At 42.7% G+C, this 25797-nt stretch overlaps 1 protein-coding gene across 2 annotated transcripts; it reads right to left on the reverse strand.

Moving 5' to 3' along the window:
- Positions 1 to 748: 748 nt before the first annotated feature.
- atxn7l1 (ataxin 7-like 1) lies at positions 749 to 25594 on the reverse strand. 2 transcript variants are annotated; one of them, XM_068586792.1, is made up of 12 exons: positions 25436 to 25594; positions 24905 to 24973; positions 20286 to 20381; positions 13915 to 14116; positions 13366 to 13787; positions 11281 to 11363; positions 9889 to 10157; positions 8974 to 9184; positions 8370 to 8491; positions 7191 to 7712; positions 6576 to 6828; positions 749 to 5972 (listed from the first exon to the last, which is right to left on the reverse strand). In XM_068586792.1, exons 1-11 carry the CDS (start codon positions 25530 to 25532, stop codon positions 6576 to 6578), a joined length of 2346 nt encoding a protein of 781 aa, XP_068442893.1. In that variant the 5' UTR covers positions 25533 to 25594; the 3' UTR covers positions 749 to 5972. The 2 variants fall into 2 exon arrangements, with proteins under 2 accessions (XP_068442893.1, XP_068442892.1); XM_068586791.1 differs by lacking the exons at positions 24905 to 24973; positions 25436 to 25594 and adding an exon at positions 14636 to 14749 and having other exon boundaries at positions 20286 to 20314.
- Between the last annotated feature and the right edge of the window lie 203 nt (positions 25595 to 25797).

The following is a 25797-nucleotide window of genomic DNA, read 5'->3' on the forward strand; positions in this document are numbered from 1 at the left end:
GAGTTTTACGCTTGGGCCACAGTTTCTGTCTCTTTCATGGGGAATTTTACTTTTCTTCCTGCCAACTGAGACTGTTTCCTTCTGACCTTTGTCCCATGCTAATCTCCATTTTGCAGAAAAGATAATTACCATTAAAAAGGGCCAAATGGGTATCTGAAGTCACTTGAACTACAAGAACCTATTAACAACTTTACTGTCCTATCAATCAAACAGCTCAGTTTTGTAGCCTGCAATGGCCCAATTTCACCTCATCCCCAACATGAACTCTCAGAAAACTACATCAACATATGGGTTGATGCATGACTGAAATCATTATATTCATCCAAGAAGGTTTAATCAATGATCAGGATCACTTTTTGGGCTAATGTAAATAGATGTGTTTGGTTCTCATTAAAGTTATCCAGACAACTCAGTAAAGCTGCTTCAGGAAAACAGCTGCAATTGAAAACAACTGTATGATCAAAAGCTAACAAACGATTGCATGACAGTTTCTACAATGAACTCCAGGTTTTGATCAGGCGAATATTTGGAGCAGATTAACCAGATACAGTCTAATCCAATTTGATTAAATTTACTAAAATTTGAAATATAGATGTCTGACAGCACTCTTGGATCAGGGGTTGTCTCCAAACAATACTCTACAGATGTTCTGAAAGTCTAATTATTAGAAGGAAGTTTATACTTGAAGTGAGATTATGTCACTTTGGAAAAAGAAATGACACAATAAAAATGCAATGATCTTGTTTGAATGTTTATTACACATATTACAGTAACAAAATGTGGGAACAGTAATTTCAAATCTCTCCATGCGGATCATGTCTCTTTCCCGGCTTTTCTCTCGCACTACTCCATTGGGGTCTACAGTCACATCTGAGTCTTGCTGTGGAGGACAGATGTGTTGTCCTCCACAGCAACAAGCACAGAGGCCAATTCTCAGCCATCACTGTTGACAAGATGCTGGTAGGGATGCAGCAGTTAGTGTTAAGGAGTCTGGAAAGCCCAGCAATAAAATCAGGCGACTACAACTTTTCATTGTACTGTACACTTCTATATGCAATAACTGATCTCCATCATTACAGGGATAATGATAAAGACTGGGTTGATAAGACTTCAACGACACCTAATTCAAAAAATAGAAATGGCCAAGCAGATGAATGTTTCCTTTCTGAATCAATCATATGTGCATGAAACAGACTAAATTCTCAGCCATCACTGTTGACAAGATGCTGGTGGGAAGTGAAGCAAGTTCATTTGTAATAATTACTTATTCCGCCAAATGATCAAAACTAACCCCTTTAAAAGGTTAGTGTTAGTTGATTTTTCCCTTTGGTCAATGTGTTATAAATTGGATGCGAGTTCTACCTCAACACACACACACATCTTTGATCTCGAAAAGATGCCGAATAACTGGCAGTCTGTAAATAAAGGTGAACAGAAGGAATGCGCTGCTCAAGTTCTGACGAGGCACTCGCTGTCCAGCACATAACAAAAAAAGCACTATTCATTTTTCCTGAACTCTTTTTAAAACATGCACAGGTCAGGGGAGATAGAAAAGCACATAAGTGTCTCCGTGGTCCGATTACTGCCCGCAGTGTCCTTTTATTTTGCTCAATGACCGACGAGAGCAGAGATATCAGTGGTCCGCTTTCCACTGTAAACAATAACATAAAATCAGTGACGAGAGAACGGCAGTGAAATGGAAATACAGAACAATCTGTGGTTCCATTTCATCCCTCTTACAGCACATTAAAAAAACATCATCACAGACTATTGTATCTGTCTTGAAGTTGCATCATCTCTAACTATTTTCCTTGAAAGGTCAAAGGTCAGGGACTTATGTGTTGCAAAAAAATTATGTTTTTGGTTTCATTTCCTTGGCATTGTGATTTCCTGGTGAGTAAGAGTGTCTTTAGAGCTGATCGGTAACCCGGTCATCCTGCTGTGGAAAAAAAAATTAAAGTTCCTCTTTCCCTTTATTGTCGATCAAGAAGGATTCTGGTTAAATGACGCAACAATATAAATATCTGTAACAAATTTGATGGCAACCTGCTGGTGGCGCTAGTCAGTAGGATTGATCCTCTTCGTCCAAACAGTTGTTGCGATGTTTCAGTGTGGACCCAGGTAGCAGACTGACTAACCGGAACCAGGATCGGAGGTCACATGTCTCCTCAGATTACAGCATGGAAGCAGACAGCACTCAGCAGTGTTTTCAAGAATAAAAATGGCAATTAAAGATGCATCTGGTACAATTTTTAGCACAAAATGTATAATTAAAGCCCCTTTTCAAAATACTGACAAGCACAGAAGACTTATTTGCTCAGCTCTAATAACACAAAGATGTCATGTCTCGCATCAATAATCCATACACAGAAAAAAAAACAATCAACTAATGCGTAACACACACTCATCATCTGTGGGACTTTTCCCTCCAATTCAAAAGTGGCATCCGCGATTTACAAATAAAACAACAACCACCTTCATTCATTTAATAAAAGCTTGGATATAAGACATGTTTTTGTATACAGCACGTGTTCAGTTGTTTTAGATGGGAAATCCATTTCCTGATTCAACTGCAGTGAGTGAATCCACCGCGACCCTCGCAAGGCATTTCTCAGACAGTCAACACAGTTTGGATCAGACACAACAAATGACGACGGTGCGCTGGTTTAGGGACCCGAAAAATATATATATAGTTCATCTTCCTTTACTGTAGTTGCCAGAAACACTTTTACAAAATATATAGATTTGTTTTTAATATACAAATAGACGTTGATTAAAGATCTGGGGCATTATGAAAAAGTGAAAAAAGAAAGTAAGCAGGAGGCTTTAAAAAACAAAACTGTTAATACCTCCATAAAACACAACAGCAAAGATAACATACAACTGCTCTGAAATTTCTTAACTTAATTTTAGCTTCAACAGACTGTAACTCCCCTTAACTATTACCATAAACAGTAAGTCAGGGTGGGATTTCCCATAAACATCTCAGCTTTAAGATGGTCATCCTTGATCTTCAGATACGCGTGAGAAGATAGAAGAAGTGGAAACAAATCTTTAATTCCCACCTGAACCATGGTTTTCAGCGATTAAACCAACATAAACCATCTGTATACTAGTACACGTGTTGGTATGCTGCATTAAAACAGAAAGATATATATGCTGTAATTGCAGGCATGTTAACGAGTTAACTGGACACCGCGGGTACCTGGATGAACCGCGTGTCCATCGTAAAAAATAAAGACCGCCGAGCCGACGTCGCTCGACCGATCCCAGAGATCTGAGACGATCTCACACGTTGAAGAATAAAGTGTCATCATGGGAAGCACTTGGGAAACGCGTAACACGGATACAACTGATTATGTACAATTCATTCATCATTAGTGCTTAGAGGCTTTTGAGACAAATTCAAAAGACACATTGGAAGCAGCTGGCGAGTACCAGGTGGGAGCGCCGCTCACAGCTCTACGCCGCTATCCACCACGTCAAAATGCTCTCAGTCACGTCGGCTTCATCCGCAACATCGGATGAATAGACGGGATACCTTTCTGATGGTTTCGTTTTTTGACATGCGAAGGGAAATCACTTGAAACTTCAGTCATTTTCTTTCACACGTACAATACCATAACCCTGTTTGTGCAACTTTGGACATAAAGTTGTGGCATTGAGCTGCTAAATAAAGGACATGGATTTGTTTTGGACACCTGATGCTTCAGATGTGCATTTTCTTTTTTTTAGGTATTTACAAAGACAATTAAACGGTGGCAGGAATGGTCATACTGCAGACCAAATGGCACCGAGCTTGATGTGTGCCGCCGTAAGTGAAAGCATTTTGATCTGGCCTTGATTTTTATTCAGACACAACAACCAAGAGTAATCGCATGGAGAGTAGACAAATGCCCACTGGAAGATAAAGACAGCTTAAAAATATAGCTATAGTTGTGAACATCGGTAGCAATGTGAAAAGGGGTGAAACTGCAGGCAAACAGGTATGTGGGGCCTTTTATATCAGAATACCAACCGTGGCCTGGTGTCACAAAGTCAGCCATTGTTCATTAGCATTACGTCCGTTACAAATTGTTGAGCTTTTAGAAATGTGAAGAAATACTAGTGGAAACATGACAAATGACATCTTGTATCGCCTGTTTTCCATCAAAATACAAGATAATTGAGTGTGAAGGATTGTGATTAACCTTAGAAACAATAGTTAGACTGAAGAAATCCTAACTCATGGTCCAGTAACCAGACCACTTCCTCACGTGATGAGCCGTCTCCAAGGCAACTGAGTAATCCCCCTGCTAATGAAGGCCGTGGCTACGTCCCAATTTCAAACTACACAGTACGTACTTGCAGGGTTTGAGTATGTAGTGTATTCTCACTGGAGCAGGGACAATTCTGTAAACTCAAAAGAAGTCCGCGGGTGTACTAAAATGACTCAAATTAAATAAAAGATGTTCTGTTCTGTTGATGGACCTTTCTGGAAATCTGCTTATTGTTGCAAAAAAAATTTTAAAAAACGGTACGCGAGTTGTAAGACAGATCCCCCCAAAAAACTGTTAAATTAAATTAGCAGGTCGGATGACATCTGTCGGGGCATCTCTTGGATCATTGACAAAATAAAATGTTTTTTTGGGACTGAACACAGGTTGTTGTTAGCGGTCCGCAGCAGCCAAAGTCAAAGTTTAGCTATGTGAGAGTATTAACTGGTATTACCTGAAAAACTGCAAGCTTTTGAGAAACCAGGCCAATCTCATCAACGTCAGTAAACACAGACCTAGATAGATAGGAGGGCAACATACTCCGTTTAGCTCATATTGAGCAAAAGGGGCCAATTATTAATAAATACAAAAATAATAACAGATATGTACACATTTTCAACAATATGATCTATCATAATACTTTCAGCATTTCTTCAAAATGCCATAGAAATGATTTATTTTGCTCAAAAAGTCTCTGTAGCTCAAACATCGTGGGTCAGTTAGAAAATAAACATCATTTAGGAACGATAAATTATTGTAGAAAAAAAGATCCAACACCGTAGTAATCATTCCTTTTTGGATGCAAGTCCTCGCACACAGACAGGAGTTTGTGCGTTTGCTTCTTGCAACATTTGAAACCAGAACGAAGAAGAAAAAAGAAACAATCTTCAACTAATATCGGATTTCTTCCTATATTAAAATACAATGCATTGACGCGGCAAACACAAATGTTATTTTTTTTTTCCCTTCCCTTGTGTGTACAGGTCCTTCTGTGGCACTCCTTGGGACTGCTCTGGAGTCAGTGAAGAAGGAGGCGAGGGAAGTAAGTGCACTTTGAACACAGGCATGCTGGGGTGGTAAAGGGACAGGGATAAATACAAATTGGGAGAGAATTGTAGAAATGTTGACAAAACCCAAACTAAAGCGGCTCATCTCTCCCATCTTTGAGGAAAATCAAACACAGAAAAAGTGATGGGGGGCCGTTGAGGTGGTAAAGATGAAGGTTGGGTCCTACAGTAGTCGTATCAGTAGGTCCTTCAACCATCAAACTCCAAAAAAACACTCACAGCAACCAGGAAAATGGTCAGAACAACTAGTTTAGAAAAATGTCTCCCCCTCCAAAAATGTACAGTGTTATAAAGAATGCCTTTAAAAACTTTGTGAGGCAAATTCCCTTTGTGTAGGATACGTTTTTGGATTCCACCATCTTGTTCTGAAGAGACGCTGATGCAAGGCAGCGCTCCATCACTGTGATCCACAAGTGGAGAGAGGGGAAGGGACTGCCGGACAAACTGTGGGCAAACACTCGGCCGTCCCGGGTTCACAGCTGGTGAACAGAACGGTCATTGGATAAATAGGGGTGACATCGCTGAGATGAAGCCGTCTGATTGGTGCCGTCAGCGGAAGAGTGGTGAGGTCAAAGGTCACAAACGGTGTTCTTCTGCACAGCTGCCCAGCATTCTGTCCATGTAACAGGCTTCTGGGATGCAACTTAGTCTGTGGGGAGACGAAGACCGAGGTTTATGAGGTGCTTTTCATTTATTATTATTATTATTATTTACTAAGTGTGATGAAACTTCTAAGAACTTTAAAAAATTAAAAAATATGCGTAAAAATTAGCAGAGAGCGACACATTTCACATGCCTTTAATGCCTTTGACCACCTGTGGATTATATTTTATTAAATTAGGTGTCGTGGTGCCATAAACAATCAAATTTATGTTTAATGTTTCACAATGTGTCACCTGTTTTCGCTTAGATTTGGCATCCTTTACAACTTGAGCCAAAAAAAAAACAATCAAACAACAAAAGTCAATTTCAAGAAACTCTTTACTGAAAATGTGCAAAAGAAGAGAGCATTAGTCTTCAAGGTAGGCAGTCAATCAGCTCAGTGAAGCTTCCATTTCACATTTGGCCACTCGAGCTACAGCTGAATTACATCAGATACCTTGAGTTTACCTGATCGTCATTCAAGAATCTCATATAAAGCCGACATTTCTTTATTTCTGTACTGAGGAGTAGTGCTGCTTTTAGCTCAGTGTGAATGATAAAATGTTTAAATAAAATGTGATTTATAGTTAATGTATATAGCAACACCTACCTATCTCGGGGACTCTGGCCCCGAAGCCAGTATTCCCACGCTGTCGCTCCCATTCACAAAGAGGCTCTCCAACCTGCCTGGCCTACTCAGCTTGGTGGCCTTCCCTCTGTAAGAGCTGGGACTCCTCCTCTTCCTCCCCTCTGCTCCTCCTCCATAAGCCAAAGGTCCAGAGGAGGAGGCCAAGGGCTGATACGGGGCGGAGGCTGGCTCCCTGCTGGGTGAGTAGGGTATACTGGTCGTGCCAAGTACGCGACTGGAGACCAGAGGAGGAGGAAAATTGCTATTAATTATATATAGTGAGCTCCAGTACAATCCCCCCTGTTTGGTAGAATCTATTTTGACCGCTATAAAATCATCACAGCAGATTTTACAGTGCTGTATATTTTAGAGGCGAGATAAACACCTGTCATCGCAGCCTATGCACTGCTGGCACTGTCCTCTCTGTTTAGACACTGCTCTCCTTTTAATAAATCACCCGTTTCTCTACAGCAGCACTAATACGTTGTGTTGAGCTGAGCCTGCATTGTGTCGTTTGTAGCCCTGACTTTTTAAGATCCGGGCCTGATCAAACACATTTCCATGACTGTCTAAGCTTTCAAACAGCCCTGCACCCACCTGTTCTGTGAGTTGTGACTTTGAGACCCGTCACCTCTGGACAACCAGTCCTCTCCGCCGCTCCAAAGCCCAATTCCCCCGCCCCTTTTCCTGGCTGGGTTTGCTGCCATCCCCCCTGAACCTTGTAACGTTGGATGATAGCTGCTGCCGTTCCTCCTAACATTATCCACAGTCGGAAACAAGGAAGGAGAGAAGGATGAGGAGGAGGCGTGGGAAGAGTTTATTCTCCTCTTAGATCCCACCACAGAGTCCTCCATGTCTTTGGATGGGCGGCTGGCTTTATGCGTGCCGTTACGGGCTTTACCCAGTGCGGAAACTGGGGTGATGGGCTGCGGAGCGTCTCGAATGCTGAACATCCCTGCCATGGATGCAGACTGAGGAAATGTGGCGGGGTAGGAGAGGGAGTTGAAGGGGGACGAGAGGTGAGAAGAAGTGATGGAAGAGGGAGAGGGCGTCTGTTGTAAAGTGACGGGGGAAGAACCACAGGAGGAGAGGGAGCTCTCAGCCGCCAAAGGCACCTTCCTAAAACAGGAAGAGGGCATTTTAGAAGATAAGAAATGCACCAATGAAGTTGCTTCATAGCTAATATAGATTCAGAGTACTAAACCTGAAGAACTGATCAATAACAATGGTCTTCTTTGTTTACATACATAGCATCATGTTTGCCACGGTTGCTCCTGTCGTGATTTTATCGATAAGATAAAAACTCAAAAACGATTCCTTTCCCAAACTTGTTTTTACAGACAATTCCTCACACACATTACCCACATTGCAAAGATACAAAGACAGTAGAAAGTGGGCATAAATTCCCTTTAATCAACACTCTTATGCACCTACAATTTTTTTGTCTTTTTTAAATATTTGTGTGGTTCTCTCTGCTATCATTACCTTTTTTTTTTTTTTTTAATTAACTGGCTTCTTGTTTGATTACATTTACACGTGACAAACAAAAACTCTTCCTGCCTACATACTATATTGTATTTTTTCCCCTCATAAAACAAGATAATATACACATCACTTCTTTTCTATTTACACCAGTTCAGTGACAGTAAATTTGGTGTGTAAATAGTAAACAGTTGATGGGAAATTCCACATGTATTGATTACATTTGAACATTTACCTTTATGAAAAAAGCTCTACCCGATCAAAGAAAAACAGTGAACGGTCTCGCAAACTTACCTCCACATGTGTGCGTTAAAGTGTTTCTCTACCATGTTCTGGAGCGCCAACCTCATCCTGTCCCATCGCCTGTCGAACACGTAGTGACCTCGTCCCATGAGCCTGCTGCTGAATACGCAAAGCTGGAAGAAGAAAGAGGAGGGAGGGTAAAGGGGATGGTAGAAGGAAGGTAAGGTCAGGCATGGAAAGAGAGATGTCGATAAAAGAGGAGAAGGCACATGAGGAAAAAATGAGAAAAGGACGAGCAAATGAATGAAAAGAATGGTCGAATGAAAAAGACGTAGAGGGAAAAACAAGAACGAATGACAGTGAGAGAAAGAGGAAGGAAGTAAGAGGTGGGTTGACAGAGCCGGATGTGGAGGGAAAGAGGCATCGACAGACACAAAGAGGTTGATGGAAGAGAACAGATGACCAAGAAAGAGCAGATGGAAAAATACCAAAAGAAAGACGATATACATTATAATGTGCAATATAGTTAAGACAGAAAATGGATATCCTTCCTGTGATCACGTTTTTTGGTCTTGAACCAGATTCTGAACAAAAGCTTCTCTCCTCTTTCATTGTTTTGCATTAAAAGCGCTTGAGAGGACCTCAAACCACTTACCCCTAAAGGCTGTGGGTGGCGATGGGAGTAGTGAAAGGCAGGTCTGTCAGTGTCCTCTGGAGTCTCTGCGTCTCCCTCATCACTGGAAAGTCGACTGCCGTCTCCTGCTGCCGCCCCCAAACTGTGGGGAGAAGGCTCTGGGTTGGGGGCAGGTGCTGGAGCTGGGGGCAGAGGACCAGAAGTGGAGGTGGACGTGATGGGGCCTGGAACCCTGGAAAAGAAAAGGTGAGGGAAATGGTAAACAGATAGAAGCAAAGAGAAAGAAGTGGTGGAAGAAAACAGAAACATAATGTGGAAGAGGAAGAAGAGCGGGGGACGACAAATAAAAGAAGAGTCAAAAGGACCAGAATAATAAAAAGGGAACAAAGTCAAGATTGAGGGACAGCGTAAAGAAGGAAGGAGATGGAAGAAAACAATAAGAAAAGAGGCAGAATGCCAGAAAAAAATTGTTTGCATCGACATTGCAATCAATGTCTTCATGTTTGCAGTGACAAAACTACAAAAAGACTTTATTTTTCAAACTGGGAATCATCTTCTAAATAGGAAGAGGAACTGAGTTTCTGGTAAGACTTTCATGAGGGCAGACATGCCATTCATTTACTACTGTAACTCCATTATAGCACTGTTGTTGTTTACAGCATCCCCTGGTGGGAAAAACATGAACAGACCAGAATATCCTGTGCATCTGTGCCGGCCCACAACAAATGTGTATTCAAAATAAATAAGTAAATATAAATAATGCTTGAAAAATTTCCAATAAAAAAAAGAGACTTTTGTTCAGAGAGTGTTTCTTTAAAATCTTAAACTTGACTTACATTTTGTTTTAATATATAATAATAAAAAAATCAATTACTTCAGACTCAAATGTGTGAGTTTTTTCCTTGCTTCCATACACGCGCATTTTCTCTGTCCTACCTGGGTATGTGTGCATTTGCCAGCCTGAGCTTCAGTGTGGACAGAGGCCGTCCATTCGGACAGTGAGGCTTGCTGGGACTTGAGGTCTCTTGTGCCGTGATACTCTGGCTGCTGCCTTCTTTCCCTCCCTGTGATCCGTCCCTCTCTTTCTCTTTCTCCTTCTCCTTCGTTCCCTCGTTGACCTTCGTCCGCCCCTTGTGTTCGGCCAGGAGGATGTCGAAGTGCTTCCCTCTGCCGGAGACGGCTCGGCGGTGGGTTAAGGAGTGAGACTGTGGAAGACAAAAAAAACAAACATAAAAGGTTATTTTCAGAAAGACTTTGTTAATGAAAGTATTGATATGTGGAGGATTTCAGCAGAGTGTTGCTATTTCAGCAGGGCTGATGGTTGTACTCCCAGGGGGCTTCAATCATGGCTCTCTGGTTTCAGGAACGTTTCCATAATCACCGCACCATGCTGTTTCCCACGTCACAGCAGACTAACACAGGTAAATATTGTCGGTTCATGGTCAGCTTGTCAACCAGTCCAACTACTTTGGAAGGCAACCAGCTATCAAACATTTGGTTTTCCAATAGTCCTCGAAAGGATGTCCGTGTGAGGCTGATGAACGACTGGTTTAAAACAGGTAGTGTGGCTTTTGGAAGGAAATGTGTTTTTTGTACTGTCGAGGTCTCTTTAAATGCTTTAAGACCTAACAGATGCGTCTTTTATACTCAAAATATACCAAATATTGATTGATTTAGCTTCTGCTCGGGGAAAACGTTACTCTTAAAACACATCAAGATCCATCAGTAACAGTTGCTGCATAAATGAATAATATGCTCTTGCAAGGCATCTTGTGAACCGTAACTCGTGGTTCTCATTGGGACTGCTGGTCCTGATGAAGACATAAACATTTAAAAAATAAAAAATACGATCACCCCAGCCACTCTTAACAATATCAACACGCAACCCTGATACAGCTGTGATTACTTAATAACCAGTTTGAAGTGATTAGTAACGCTTGCTAGAAGTAATTAAAGGGCGGTAAAATAGAGTTTTACAGCTGAGAGATGTTGCAGCCTCATCCAACATCTATAATTACCTCATTAAGGGAAGTGTGGGCCCTGTAATGCCTCCTCACTGCTACCTTGCATTGAACTGAGAAAGGGGAAGTGCAGACTGATCCCAGATGGCCGGGGCAGCGGGCGGGGTCAGAGCTGTGGGCTGGAGCCACTACAGCAGTAATGACAGGGCAGCGCTTAATATCGTTACTCTAATAAACAAGCAACGCTGCTTTCCTGGTCAGACGGCCTTCGACAGGAAGCAGGAAGAAGGGTCAGAAACATATTCACTCGCGCCACTCCGCAGGCGGTGAGCGTGGGTGATCGCATCTGTGTGTGTGTTTGTGTTACCTTGCAGGTGAGAGACCTTGTGCAGGGTCGCTTAGTTTCAGGGTCCTGGACTCCACAGTGCTTGTTAGGATCATAGACTCTTCCTGTGAAACATGTAAACCCATACAGACATTAGACTGGTACTAAAGGCCATCATTTCGTCCTTTCTTTCCTCCCTGTTTCAAGGATCTAATCGTATTGTCTGGGAGTGGAAGCCTCACAGTACCACAAGTGCATTAATGTCTCTCTTTTGACAAGAAATCTTCGCTCCCTGACATTTGTCTATTCACATATTCCTTTGTTCATTCAACAGCTATGGTCTCAGGCGCCTCTAGCCTAATAGTACTATTCTGTGTTACATTATTAGAGCAGTGTTTCAAGTTTTCAAACAGCTGAACTGTTAAAATCCCGCAAGCTTTAACAAATCATGCTCGACAGGACAAACTGCCAGTGGGACAAGAGTCGACTGTGACCGGCGGCCCAGGAAACTCTCCTGCTGTAACGAATAGCAAATAAACTTTGATGACAAACTGCAGCTATTAACTTTTATGACTGGGTCAGTTTGCAGCCCACGTCTCTGATGTCCATTGTAACGATCCGGTTAACGTCCTCAGATGTTAAAAACTTTATTTATGGAACATTCTTACAATGAACTTACCATCTCAGTCAGCTTCTTCCTAAGAGCAATGACATTTGGTAATATCTTATTGTTCACTTACATTTTGGGGGAAAATAAATCCTCATCTTTCATTCAGGATGTTGCTTTGTCAAATGTTTACAAGGTATTGTTTCGTCAATTTCTTTCAAATAAGGGTTTTTTAGAAAATATGGTCAAACCAGAACATTTGAGACTTGTTGATTTGTACGGTTTGATTGCCATAAAGTGACGCTGGTTATAATCACTAAGTGTCAAGATTAATAAGAGTTATTAACCTTTTCGCATTTGTAATTATGACAGTCCGGTCCTTTTTGTCTTTATTTAACCAATAAAAATGTCCTTTTGGCTAAGTTATTTTGCTCCTTTTTTCCAGGAGGAATGTAACTTTCAAAATCGGGTAACTATTTGTCATTATTATATATTATGAAGGCTTAATTATAAAGTTATAAAACTACATACAAAGCTTCAGAATGAACTTTAATGTCAATGGCACTTTGCTGCTACTACTTGCAAATGTTTTGCATCCTGATCAAAGGGTGAAGGCCTTTCATGTCTCTGCTGATACAAAGTGCAACAGTTTAGAAACGCAGAGACCTTTGTTGCCTTGCTCAACCGAGCAGGTGAACAACTACCTTCAGTCAGCAGGTTATCTGAAGTAGCGTTACTGTCAGAGGGCTATAATCTTCACCATAATCCCTGTAATCTTTATGTGCAGTGTCAGACAGGTGAACACGTGTACAGCAGCAACACACGAGCACTCTCAGAAACAAACTAACGCACACACTCGCTCAAAGTTTACATAACCCTTAAAAGGAAGTTGAGATGGGTCGTGTGACAGACTGAAGGAATACAATGGTGAAAAAAAAGGGAAACCAAAAAGCACAGAACAGTAAGACGCCGATGAACAGAGAGAAAACACCAACAGAGAGGAGGAACAGGGAGTGCGCAAAAGAACCAAAAACGAGGCCAGACCACGTGTATGTGTGTGTGTGTGTGTGTATGTGTGTGTGTGTGTGTGTGTGTGTGTGTGTGTGTGTGTGCGCGCGAAAGAGAGGAAGCACGAGGAGGTCGAGGCAGGAGGTGGAGAGTGAGAGGATGAAAAAAATATAGACACACAGAGGGTGGGGGAAATCTCTGAAGAAGATAATCAGCTTTTTGGCAGCAGGAGCTCATGAATTAGAGGGTGTAAATCAGAGGCGCAGCACAGCACAAACCAAGAGAGGAGATAAGAGAAGAGGAAGAGCGAGATGGAGTCATGACAACTCCCAGAAGTATCCATCAAAACCTTTTAACTTGATTACTGTGCATCTTTGTACCTATCTTACTTTGAGATGACCGCTTGATCAACTTGTGTGCATGAATGTTTATTTATTTAAAAAGAACAGGAAGCATGCATGCACAAGGATTCCCCCTGGATCAATACAGAAAAGAAATTCTGCGAGGCTGACCTGAAAGTCTTTTCTGCGACCTAGAGGGAGTCTTTGTCCCGTTTTGGTGCTTCTTCTCCAACAGCGACGGCGATGGCGGCGGCAGCAGAGCTCCAGGTCGGTGAGAGGGGGAAGGTGACGGGGAGGGTTTCCTGTCCAGCGTAGAAGGAGAAGGTGTTAACGACAGCCGCCTGTCCAGTGGCGAGCATGCCAAACTGGGCCGCCCGTCCAGAGAGGATGGACAGGTGGTGGAACGTGGTGTGGACGGCCCACCGGGGCCGCGGCCGTTCACATGCTTCTCGCTGGACCGTTGGGAGGCCGGGGGAGTGAGGGAGGGAGGTTTGAGGGAAGAGGGAGAGGAGGTGGTGAGGCGCACATGTGATGCAGCGTCGGCATGGCTGAGGCAAGGCATCTTCTCCAGGCTTACGACAGGAAGGGATACACTGCAGAGGGGAAGAGTGCAGTTAAAACACAGTGTGACTCAACGTCTTGAAGCTCCTGAAGAATGTTGTGAGGAAATGCGTAAAAAAGTCATCACATAAAAATAAAAAATAAAAAGTGTGTGCCCACCACGTTGTCTTGTTCCGGCCTCCCTTTGGTGGGTAGACTGCGAGAGGTGCCTTGCTAAAGCGTGAGTGAGGGAAATCTTTAGGGACCCTGAAGGCCAGCGTGTCCCCAGGACCGGGAGCCACAGCAGGGGCCACTGCAGGGGCTTTGGGCTTCATGGGGACCAGGAGGCTCCTGGAGGGAGCAGGGGAGCCGTGGCGCTTATCTGGAACAGGCCAACGCAGAGACACAGTGTGTAAGGTCAGATACTGTAGATGTGTGAGAGCTAAAGACACACTCCTACTATCGAGACCATGCTTTAGTATTGGGCACTATTTTGGGATCTGATTTGCATCCAACTATCACCAGGCTAGTAGTGATTGTGGTGTGGCATTTACACCAACTTTTTTCTTTTCTTCTCTACTCTGTTTAGGTGCCAGATGGCCATGTTGGAACACAGGAGAGACAAATCTGTGCCAGAACTGTTCTACAAAGAAATTTAGCATCTACAAATCAATTTAGTGTACTCTTCTCTAATTGGCAACATGTCTGACACCGTCTGAAGTGTCCTTGTCTGATTAACTCCACCAGTTTGGTATTATGTGCAGTTCAAACAAGAGCCAACAATTATGAATACATTTGACCCAGATCTGATCAGAATACATAAGTGAAAGGATGCTGAGGCAGAAAGAAAGGGGAATAAATAACAAATGGGAGAGGGAGAAGGAGAGGAGCTCACACTTACGGTTTTTGCTATGCATGTCTTTGTGGGAGGAGGGTGGGGAGGGAATGAGGGGATGTGGTCCAGGACTGTTTGTCTCTCTCTGAATGTCTCACAGGGAAACTACACCCCAGCTACCTGAATGAAAACAGAGGGGTGAACACGTCATAAAAAAACAGAGAAAGGAGGTGATACACTGTACACACAGTCACACAGTGTATTGAATTGGTGTGAAAAGTATTTCAAATGATATGTTCCATTTAGCTCTACAATGAGATGTAATGTAATTTAACCAGATGCTTCAGGAGGTTAATAACAACCATCTGCAAGATCTAGCAAGATGAAGCTGATAGATGGATAAGTTGGGGAAAAGCAGTAGTTAGTTTTGGGAGGAGACCAGTCCCTGTGTTTGGCTGAGTTTCCTGTCTGCTGATAAGATGCAAATCTAAAACTGAAGAGAGAAGTGGCAAGATAAAATACTCATAAAGAGAGCCGCTACAGTAGAATATAGACTGCTAAATGTTATGCTGAAGCTTTGATAAATTGACCACATGTAGCTATTTGTCAGTTGACAGATAATAGTGTACAAATACTAAATTGAAGTATTCACAAACATCTTTTCTCAGGCCTTGCCATAAAATACTTGACAGAGAGTAGAGGATATACAGGCCAAGGTACTGTACTCTCTCTCAAACACACATTGAGTGGCAGACAAACAGAGTCACAGACAAAATAGTAGTTATCAGAATGAAAGTCTAGATCTATGAGGATATAGAGGTGGCCCTCTACCAGGCTTCTGTAAAGGTAAACACGGAGGTCAAAGGTTGATAGGGATGAGATGCACTCCCAACTGGGACAGAAAATCAGGCCCAACTGCTGACTGGACAAAAGGCCAGGCCAATGTGCTCTGCACGCCCGGAGGTCCCACAGCCTAAGCAGAGGCCTCGAGTTTAATGTGTGTGTAAATCACGTTGCACCAGGTACATAAAACCTAGGTGTCACATCCCAGGAGACTGTGGAGAAGCCAGGCAATGTCTCCCATTGCATTTTGTAATTGTGCAATTTGTGCCACACAACCGACAGCTAGCCTCTGAGCCATTAGATAAGCACGCCGGATGTAGATTCACCCAAAAACCTGTTGAGTGATGGAATCTCTAACCATCATCCAGTGTGAGGATGAGGGGGGCAATCCAAGTCTGAAAAGATTTAGATTAGGAGACTGATCCACTCTCATGTCTGAAGAGAAAATATCTGCATCATGCTATCTGCTTATTGCTTAAGTGCAAACAAACTATAGTCTAATTTTAGAAAGGGTTAGCTTAGTGTACAAACCCTTGATCGAGTAGCAGTGATGTCATGCTTTACTCAGTGAGCAGCATTCGGTTGTTTGGGTGTGTGTGTGTGTGCGTGTGTCACAATGCTGAACAACCTGGTTAATGAGTGTAGTAGTAGTAGTAGTAGTCTACTACCAGCAACACATTGAAACAATAAGCGCAGGGCAGACAGACTGACCCTGTGTGTGTGTTTGCTTAGAGTGCACGAGTGCACATGAACGTGTGCTGCAGGTGACGGAGGGAGAGTTTGTGTACAATGTGTTTGCAAAGTGTGTCTGTGTGTATTGAAGATTAGCCATTGCATGCATAAGTATAACAGGTGTGCGTGTAGGTGTATGATACCACATTGAGAACTTCTACACCGCCAGTGCATGTGTTTTTGTCCAAGGTAAAGGCGATATGTAGTTTGTATGCATAGTCAGTACGCCTCTGCTTGCAGTATGTATAAGCATACTTTGCAAAAGCACAATTAGCATATGTGAGAGTATGTGTATGTGTGTGTCTGTGTGGGTGTGTATGGGGGGCAGGTGTGTAAATAGGCCAGTGGAAGCACAGGTCCAGGAGGCAGCTGTATTCAGAGTAGCGGGATCAAAGTCCAGAGCCACATTTGCAGGTATGCAGCTACAACAGTAATGATTTTGCACCCTAAATCACACACTATTTCACACATCTTTTTCTTCAGCTCAACCGTACAGCTTTGGTGAACAGTTGAGCTGACAAAAATGATTATTGAACTCATCCCCCCGACAATAAATAAAACAGACTAAGTTGTGTTTTGTAACAGAGCTCATCCTGTGAGTAAAGAGTCAGTCAGGAGCTCACGGTACTGATGTACAATACATGGACGGCTGCCCAGGCAAGGTCACTAAGCCACTCGACCACAAGGGCACCCTCACAACAACGCTCTCCTGCCTGCCTGCCTGCCTGTCGTTATGGCAATGCTGAGAGCCCAGCTGGTTGCCGATTGGCTGCTGGCTCATCCTGTGGGTGGAGCCATTGCATGATGAGGAAGCAGAGGCTCTCAGAGCTCAGCTGGGTTTGTTTACATTAAGCAAGGGAGGGAGTCAGATAGAGGTAGACTTAAGAAACTTCAGAAAAGCATCTATGACGATTCTCAGGAAGTCGGTTTAATAGAAACAGAGTCAATAGCATCTTGGTTTATATTAGAAAGCATCATTTTGAAAAAAAAAAAAAACTAAAATTAGACATGAAGGCAGCTAAAGAAAGGTGGTGAACCTTTGATCTCTTGGATACATAATATGATATAGTTTATTAAAGAAATACATCATCATAATAGAAGATTATCTCTGAGCATGAGGAACAAACCATATTTTTGATGCCATGCACTTTGCATTTGTACACACCGTACAAATTTAAAAGCCAAGAACTTCCATCTGATGTAAAGCAGCAGCTGGCATTTAAATTGGCCCAAATTGGTTCACACACAGCCAAGCCGCAATAACCGTAACACAACAGCAGAATGAGGAACCCTACCAGTAAACCAAACTAAGCAGAACGTCTGTGGTCGGGAGCAAAAACTCTCAAACAACAGACAAACATCACACTTCAGACCAACACACTCAGACATGGGAAGCAGGGAGCAGCCCACACACTTGTTCAGGAGTGAAGTGAAACCGAAAGGAAACAGGGTATTGTTTTTGACCTGCCTCAGAGCTCAATAATCCACCACGACAGAGAAAAGTTGGGAGTGAGGAAAGAGGGAGAGACTGACACTTTACAGCAACAACCACTTTAGCGTGCACTCGACTTCCACACAGCAGGCCGCCAGCACAAGACACAGACTGGAAGAGTGGAGAGGAGATGTTGTCGTAGATGAGAGAATCAGAAGGAATACACTGATCCGAACACAGCATTAAGTTCTGATTTATCCGAAACAGACAGCTTCAAACGCATGACTTACTCATACACGCACACACATCAGAAATCCTGAAATCTCTAGTTTGGTGTTTAGGGCAAGGATTGAAAACGCATAAAAATTCTTCACAATATAGCCGACAGCAATTTTAAAACACTGAAAAGGTGAAATGTGTTTGTGCTGCAGAGACATCTTCGCCTCCAAAATCATATTCTTCACACTTAAGAGAACGTCTTTGTTTGGTTCAGATCCCCGCAAAAAAAAACTTTGAACTCATTTCAATATGTCTTTTAATGGAAATGAGAAGAATAATGATGTAAAAATGATCATTCCCTCTAATATCCCAAATCATATCAGAATTGCCATATAAGTCAAATTGATCGCAATCATTCAAAGCCCAAATATATAAGCATACAAAATGCTATTTCAATTCACTTTCACTAATAATAGTATCCCTTAGAAAACACTCAAATATAAGGCAAGTTTTAATAATTCTCCCACATTGCTTGAAAGACTGGTGAAATCAAATGTCCCTATTGAGGAAATATCTTTATAACATCCCAGTCTGTGCAAAAATAAGCTTTGAGGTTCAACCACAAGCATTAAAAACAATCCCTTTGCACATTTTCTCTGTACAAGCTCATAGGCTAGAGCACGGTAGAAGCGCTGCCAGTGTGAGGGATTTATCCCACTGTGGCCACTTATGCTAAGAATATACATGCTCGCCTTCCTCCCCGGACATTTAATCAAACAAACCCAGTAAATGCAGACGTAAAATACAGTTTGAATGTTTTTGAACAGATGACGTGGCAAATATTAAACATCCATCCAGCGCAGGTCCTCGCTTAAGTTGTAACCAATCTCTTCGTCACACACGGCAAAGCTTGAGCAGCAAACTGGGCGTGGATAACTCGGCGCCACTGACCCCTGAGGCAACCCCCTCCTCCACTGTGTGTGTGTGTATGTGAGTGTGTCTGTGTGCGTCTATGTGTGTGTGTGCATGCATTTCTGTATATCTAAGGCATCCGTGATGATTCGACACACAGGTCAAGTATGAAGGCAGATCCTATGATGGATACACACAAATACAAGGCTATCGCAGTGAATATGATTTTTAAAAATTTAAAATCCCCAGCAGGACACTTCACTGGTGAGGATATTACACCAAGACGAGGAATATGCAACAATGGGAGGAAATGCATAAAACATTAGAAGGCAATCTTGACGGGGCCAGTTCCTCAAGGCAATCTGCTGAGCAGAGGCCAAGAGGAGTGTTTGTCATGTCCTGACACGGAGTAGTAGAGTGAATAATGCTTCACATTTAAGAATTAATGAATGCCGTACAGTTTGACTGAATTAAAATGAAGATAAGGTTCAAAGTATTTGATGATCTAAGACGAAAATGATTCACTCGTGCTACTTTTCTACTTCAGCATGTGACTTGGCCTGCTGGTCGACCACAACGCCATCTTGTTATAATATTGTGGCCCGAGGACAGCTTTGTTTTATAGGGAGCTCTCAGGAGATTCCCACTCCTGACGGTGTGTGTGTATCTGTGCCTGTGTGTGCGTGCGTGCGTGTTTTAGACCTGTTGTTATCCGACCCTGTGTGCGCGTCAGCAAGCAAAAAAACAACAGCGCCTGCCAGGAGATTGTGTCTGTGTGTGTGTATGTGTGTGTCTTACCCCTGACCTCTTTCTGCTGAGAAACAGAAAGTGAGAATGTGTGAGCATGCAACTCCGCTGGCCTCTCTCCTCTCAGGGAAAAGTGTGTGTGTGTGCGCTCATTAAGTGTGACCATTCCCCCCCCACCCTTCCTACTCCCCGCCCAAACAGACGGCTATGGCTGGTGCACGTGCCGCCAACAGAAGGAAGCAGCAGCTCACGGGCAAATGAGAGTGCACTCAGTGGAGCCACGGTCAAAAACAAACAAGAGGTTGACGGACAGGGTGGAGAGCCAATGGGAGCCGGGATCAGGTGTTACTGCTTAAACAACAAATACTCTTAAAAAGATAAGGTTTAACAGATGGGTGTGTATTTAGTTTTTTTAACCCATCTGCTCATTGAATCTTTCTTTTGCTTGAAAAGTATTTACTGGAGTGCAAGAAAACTACCTTTATTTTTCTCATAATTGGCTTTGTTCATATACAGAAAAAAACTTAGGCACAATGCTACATCAGGTCCATTTTTCTGTAACTTATGTATTGCTTTTCTGTTACATCAGCCTGCTGAGTATTAGACAACATAACCAAGTGGTGTTTATTTGCTTGGACTGGGGCGTAAGTTGTAGGTGGATTATGTTTCAAAGAGCTCTGCAGTGATAAACACAAATTATTGTGTTGATGTGTGTGCGTGCCTCTGTGTGACAACTGGAAATACTGCACGGTATGCCCTGAGGTTTTTAAGTGTGCCTCTGCCTCGTGGGGTCGCTGTGTGTGTGTGTGTGTGTGTGTGAGTGTGTCTTACCGTAGTGTGTGAGGATGCCCTGAGGAGTGACCACCTGATTGCAGACATGGCAGACAACAAGACAAAAATCCTCCAGTGCTCTGTAGCCAAGCATCTCTGAAAAAAGACATGAAGAGTCCACATTTCACATTTAAGAAAAAACAGAGTTAAAGGAATAAAGTGTTCTTCAGAGTAAATTGTCTGTGGGAAGAAACGGCTCTTGTTCTTAGTAGCTTTCAACCACGTATTACCACCTGCTCACTCACATTAACACAATTCCTCGCAGCCTTTCTAGGGCAGCAACTCATGATTCATTTCATTATAGATCTGGGGATAATCTAAAAGTTTGAAAATCCTCACAACTGAGAACTGTACAGAACAACAACAGTGAGAAAATAAACAAAAGTAAAATATATTGTGTTTAAATTATACAAAAAGTAAAAAAAAAGGCTTTAACGTTGCTTTTTACGATTATGACAGCAACAGATAATGTGTGTTCCACTAAACAGACATGCATAAAAGAGACAGACAGAAAGGACAGACAACCCTTTCAAGGCATCCTGTGGTTGAGCTCGCAAACTGAAACTTTGGGCCTGGAGGTAAAGAGATACTCAACCCACTAAACAAAAAGTGATAAATACAAATATTGAATTCCAATGGGAATTAGCCAATATTCTTCTCATCTGTCCCTAATCTTCCTGTACCCAAACAAGCTCTGCTGACAGAAATCGCAGCACTTATTAGCACGGGGCTTAAGCCAGTCACTGAGGGGAGGTGGGGCGTGCACGGATGTGTGCATTGTGGAAATTGAAGAATGTGTGGGTGTCTGACAGTGTACGGGTGCCGGCCTTGGTGTCATGACCTTGTATTGGTGAGTTCTGTGTCATCTGGGAAGTCAAAGAGACCATCAGACATGCTTTGTGCACATCAGGGTGTGTGTGTGTGTGTGTGTGTGTGTATGTGCAGGAAACACATCTGCGAAGGTTACTTCAGGTCCAAGGTCCATGATTGCTGCAGGAATTTTTCTTGACTTTAGAGTTATGTGAATACTGACTGAAGACGGCTGGTAAAGGGTTATGAGAAAGAACTAAAGAGAGTAATATCAAAGCGGTATAATGATCTGTTGTTAGCTGCTGAGGAAGTGGCTTTTCTCATCAAGCCCACCGTTGGATTCAGAGTAGCTGCCTCGTCAATGCAGAAGAGGAGATAATCTCGCTCTCTTTTTCTGTCCCCATTATTTCTGAACATGCTCCTGGATTTAAGCCACAATTCTAACTCTCTGGTTCCCTTGTTTGCAGACCAAAAACTGCTTTCCCTCACAAGCAAATAAACTGTGTTTGTTTTTCACTTAACTGAAAAAAGGCCTGATCTGAGCTGAAACACACAAATAGAGAGTTTTGGCCGCATGTGGGAAATTTCAAATACGGTGTCATTGTTGTCAACAGGTTGTGTGTGAGACGATTTGGTTAATAACTTTGTAATGTGATCAGTTGAACCTGGAGCCTGGAAACACGGCTCTTTGCTCAAAAACATGATCGCTTTGTGTCTTTCCTGCGAGTGTTTTCTCTGGAAGCGAGCGCGTTTTGTTGTCAATAAACAACGGGCCTGGCCACATCAAAATGTACAAAGGACTTTAGTGAGAGGAGTGAAAAAAATGCAAGAATGCAATTTCCTGAGCATCTGCCAAGTCAAATGTAAACTAAGTTCGCCGCCCATTTCTGCCATCTGAATGTGTGTCTTTCTCTAGCCAACTGCCAAACGACTGACAGGCCTGGAAATGAACTTCAAAAACAATCAGTCACCGGCGAATGAACATGAATGGAGCTACTAACAATAAATTATTGGATGCAGATTACATTTAGAGCAAGTAAATCTAGTTCCCATTGATAACATGCTGCTTGGAAAGCAACTTCAAAAGAACGGGTAAACAAAAAACAACAGGCTTTCACAGCAGTGACTAGGAAGATGAAAAATAAAAAAGAGAAGAGCACAAGTTACTCAGCTATGCTCTCGGAAACGGAGGTGTAGGTGACTCAAGCGACGAAACCGCAACTTGTTTTACTCAGTAAATGACCTGCAATCAACCAACAGAGGAAACCTCGGGCACAGGAGCCACTTTGGAATAATCACGGTTTCAACCGTTCCAGAGGAGGGCACAGCTCAACTCAAGTGGTTTTATGAACAAACGCACCAGATAATTATTGGACCTACACCAACTAGTCCGATGAAGTAAACACACTTACCAGCTACTGACTGCGAGCTTATGTTTCAGGCTTTTTACAAACTGACAATGCTACAAATATGGGTTAAACTTATGGAATTCAAGATTCTAGCATTTTGTATGAAGATGGTCTCGAGTTCTTTTAATGAAATAAGAGAGCGAGACTTTCAGTCGGTAACCAAAAATAGGTGGAGAATCTTTTTTCTAGGAAGCAAACTGTTTACAATAGAAACAGAACTGCAAACACAGCATGTCACAAGGAGAAACTGAACAAATGTGCTGGGTTATGACCAGGAAATCATAAAAAAGTTGAAACTTACTTTACTCAAGTTGTAACGATAAGCTTCAAACATCTGTTATCAAGGTCAGAACATTCTGATCATCAGGGATAAAAGTCAGGCTGAAAAATGAACTCCTGGAAGTAAAAATATGACATGAAGCTATTTGTGGAATAAACTGTAAGAATGATTAACCTGATATAATCACACACAAAAATACAATCGGACATCTCGGCTGAATACGTTAGCATCAAGGACAAGTTAATAATCTTTCCACTTCAATATATATTGAAGGATTTTTATTCATTTACTTTTTTACGTCTTCTACTTCAGATTATGTTTCCTTTCTGATGAATTTTACCGCTACCTTTTACAATTATTTTACCAATTTATCTCCTTGTTATTTGCTCTATTAATAGATTTCAGCTTGAATTGTATGGTCAAAAAAATGTCAGAAGAAAAACAACAAGTTTTCTGTCACAAAATCCTAAAACCTAAGGTGACATCAGTCATATTTATTAGATTGTCATATAAGACAAAAAAAATAGCAAATCCTACTTAAACAAGTAATCAAATATTTTTTTTTGTGTTAGCTCTTAAGATTTTTGATGTAGACTTTACTCTATTTTTTTGTATCCCTGTCAATCTTTCATAAGGCACCAGGGATCTTGAAACCACTTTGCTTTATAGAAGATGATTAATGATTTAAAAATAAGATGATTAATTTCTGCAAGAAGCAGAAATATATGCTTCATTTCTGCTTAAATCACTTAATGCAGACAATACTAGGTAGCAGACAAAAGCCTCTGTTGAAAGGATTCAAACATCAGAGAAAACAGCTCATGCAATGCAAAAAGTGTCGCACAATTGCCTGCACAAAGTTCTAAGGTCCCTTCTGTTTGATGCACGCTGCCGTTCAGTGCACTTACACTGCCAGCTCATTTGATCTCGGTCAACTCTCAAGGCGGGTTTCCAGAGATGCCAAAGAATGCTAATAAATACTATATTACGACCTAAAGCGTCACAACAATTGCATGATGTTCCTGGCGATTCCCATCCCCGCTATAGACAGTGGGAAACATTAAAATAGAAGCATTACAGCACTGCTTATTTCTAGTGGAGGTGATGACAGCCGCTGTCAGTCCAGCCCGACAAAGTTGCTGTTAGTTGTCATCACCTCCACTGTGTGCAAGAGTGAGAAATAGACATAGATACCAATCGTGTCCTGCACCCCACACACACACATAGACACACACAGACACACACACACACATCAATTACTGCCAATGTGGCTTCACCATCTACAGATGTGTGTAGACTGAAGTGACAACTGAGTGAGCATAAATCGACAGCAAATAATGCTACTTTCTGTCCGGCACATATTTGCAAATACAGCTTTTGAGACGAGTTTCCCGTCTGTTTGTGAGGCTTTACGGGTGTCTGTTTGCATATCACTCTCTGCAGGCCTTTTCAGTGTCACGTTGCCAACAGATCAGCAATTCTGAAAACACCGCTCCAGTTTGGCTCAGAGAGGAAGATGAGGCATGTCGGTGTGTGTGTTCGTGTGTGTGCGTTGGTATTTGACCAGTGAGAGTGAGAAGAGATTCACCACCTCTGTGTGTGCTTGTGTGTGTGCATGTATGAGCGCTGCTGCACGTTCAAACTTTCAAGGATGACTCAAGTGTGTTAGCGTGTGCCTCGTGCTCCTCTGGGTATTTATACATCTTGGGATGTGGAGGAACTCCTCTGGCTCTGTCCCTGCGAGGTTAGGGGGGTTGGAGGCACCGGGGCAGCACAGAACTCAGCTTTGAGGAATTATTATGGGCATTTTATAGAATTTTCTGACATTTTATGTGCAAAAGCTAATGGGGAAAGTAAACCATTAGTTACAGGATACTTCCTGTATAACAGCTGTGTTATTCACACTCACTAACGTCAATGTTTCCTCCTCACAGCTCAACCGAACCATGTGTTTATAAAGACTATAATGCCCGTTAATAGGGGTTTCTGTGAGGGTTAAAATATACGTGCATATAAATATGTTGGCATCCTTTACGCTGCAGAGCACGTACAACAACACAACAACAAGAACAAACACCAGCGTGCCAGTGACGGCGCTAAGTGTCTGTCAACTTCCTCACCTTCTTTGCCGAGCCTCACGGCTTGGTCGAGGCGGTAAAGCTCCTTGTCGCTGTTGTCCGAGGACGAGTCTGCGTCAGAAGAAACACAACAAGAAGCTCACAAAACAAACACAACAAAAAAACACACTCGTGTGCATTAACAACAAACTTTGGGGAAGGGGAGGGGGGCTAGCCACGCTGGTCCGAGGCTGGCCACCAGGCTAGCGCTTAGCTCCGCTAGCTGGCTTCCTCCTGGCTGTCAGAGCTAACTAACTTACAGCTGGGCAGCACGAGCGTTCCTGCACGCGCCAGCAGCGGTACCAAACTCCGCACAGGAGAGGGTTAGCTTCGCTCCGCGCGCGCGCCCTTTGCACGGCTATCCCTATTAATATTGCATTTGCGTAGTAGTCGTTTTTTTTGACAGTTACTTTGCTGCGCTTTGACAGACGCTGCATGGTGGAGCGTGCTCAACTCAATCACAGACAGTTGGAGCACGCACTTCTCGACAGTTTCCCCGTGAAAAACAACGAGGCTACCGACGTGCGAACTTACTGTCAACAAAACGTAATTTAGCCGCACTGACGAAGGAAGACCAAGGCTCGCAAAGGAAGGTATCCGGACTTGGTATTTGGCGATCCAGTGTCGCCATTGCTCTTCCTTCTTGTTGCTTTGCTGTGAGCCGTTTTCTTTTTTTTCTCTCTCTTTTTTTTTTTTTTCTTTTTTTTTCCTGTCTCTCCTTCGCACGCAGCAGGCGAAAAACGAAAGAACGAGATATGCTGACGTCGTTGTCGCTGGGCTTCGGCTGGACTCGGCATCCGTCGGAGGGTTGAGGGTCGAGATGTTGAGTGACGGACAGACGGGGAGCTGACGTTACGCACGAGTTGAAAAGTTCAGCAGCCTATGGAGGCAGTAGC

Source organism: Clinocottus analis, unplaced genomic scaffold (assembly GCF_023055335.1).
Source record: "Clinocottus analis isolate CAN_PGR_092001 unplaced genomic scaffold, fCliAna1.0.p SCAF_20, whole genome shotgun sequence".
In the NCBI taxonomy this organism is placed as follows: Eukaryota; Metazoa; Chordata; class Actinopteri; order Perciformes; family Cottidae; genus Clinocottus; species Clinocottus analis.

Coding starts and splice junctions, on each gene's coding strand:
- atxn7l1 (XM_068586792.1), bottom strand. CDS start 25,532: ATGGCGACACTGGATCGCCAAATACCAAGTCCGGATACCTTCCTTTGC. Junction 20,382..24,904: donor CGTGAGGCTCGGCAAAGAAG/GTGAGGAAGTTG, acceptor GTCTTTTTTCAG/AGATGCTTGGCTACAGAGCA. Junction 14,117..20,285: donor GGGCATCCTCACACACTACG/GTAAGACACACT, acceptor GGCCTGTTCCAG/ATAAGCGCCACGGCTCCCCT.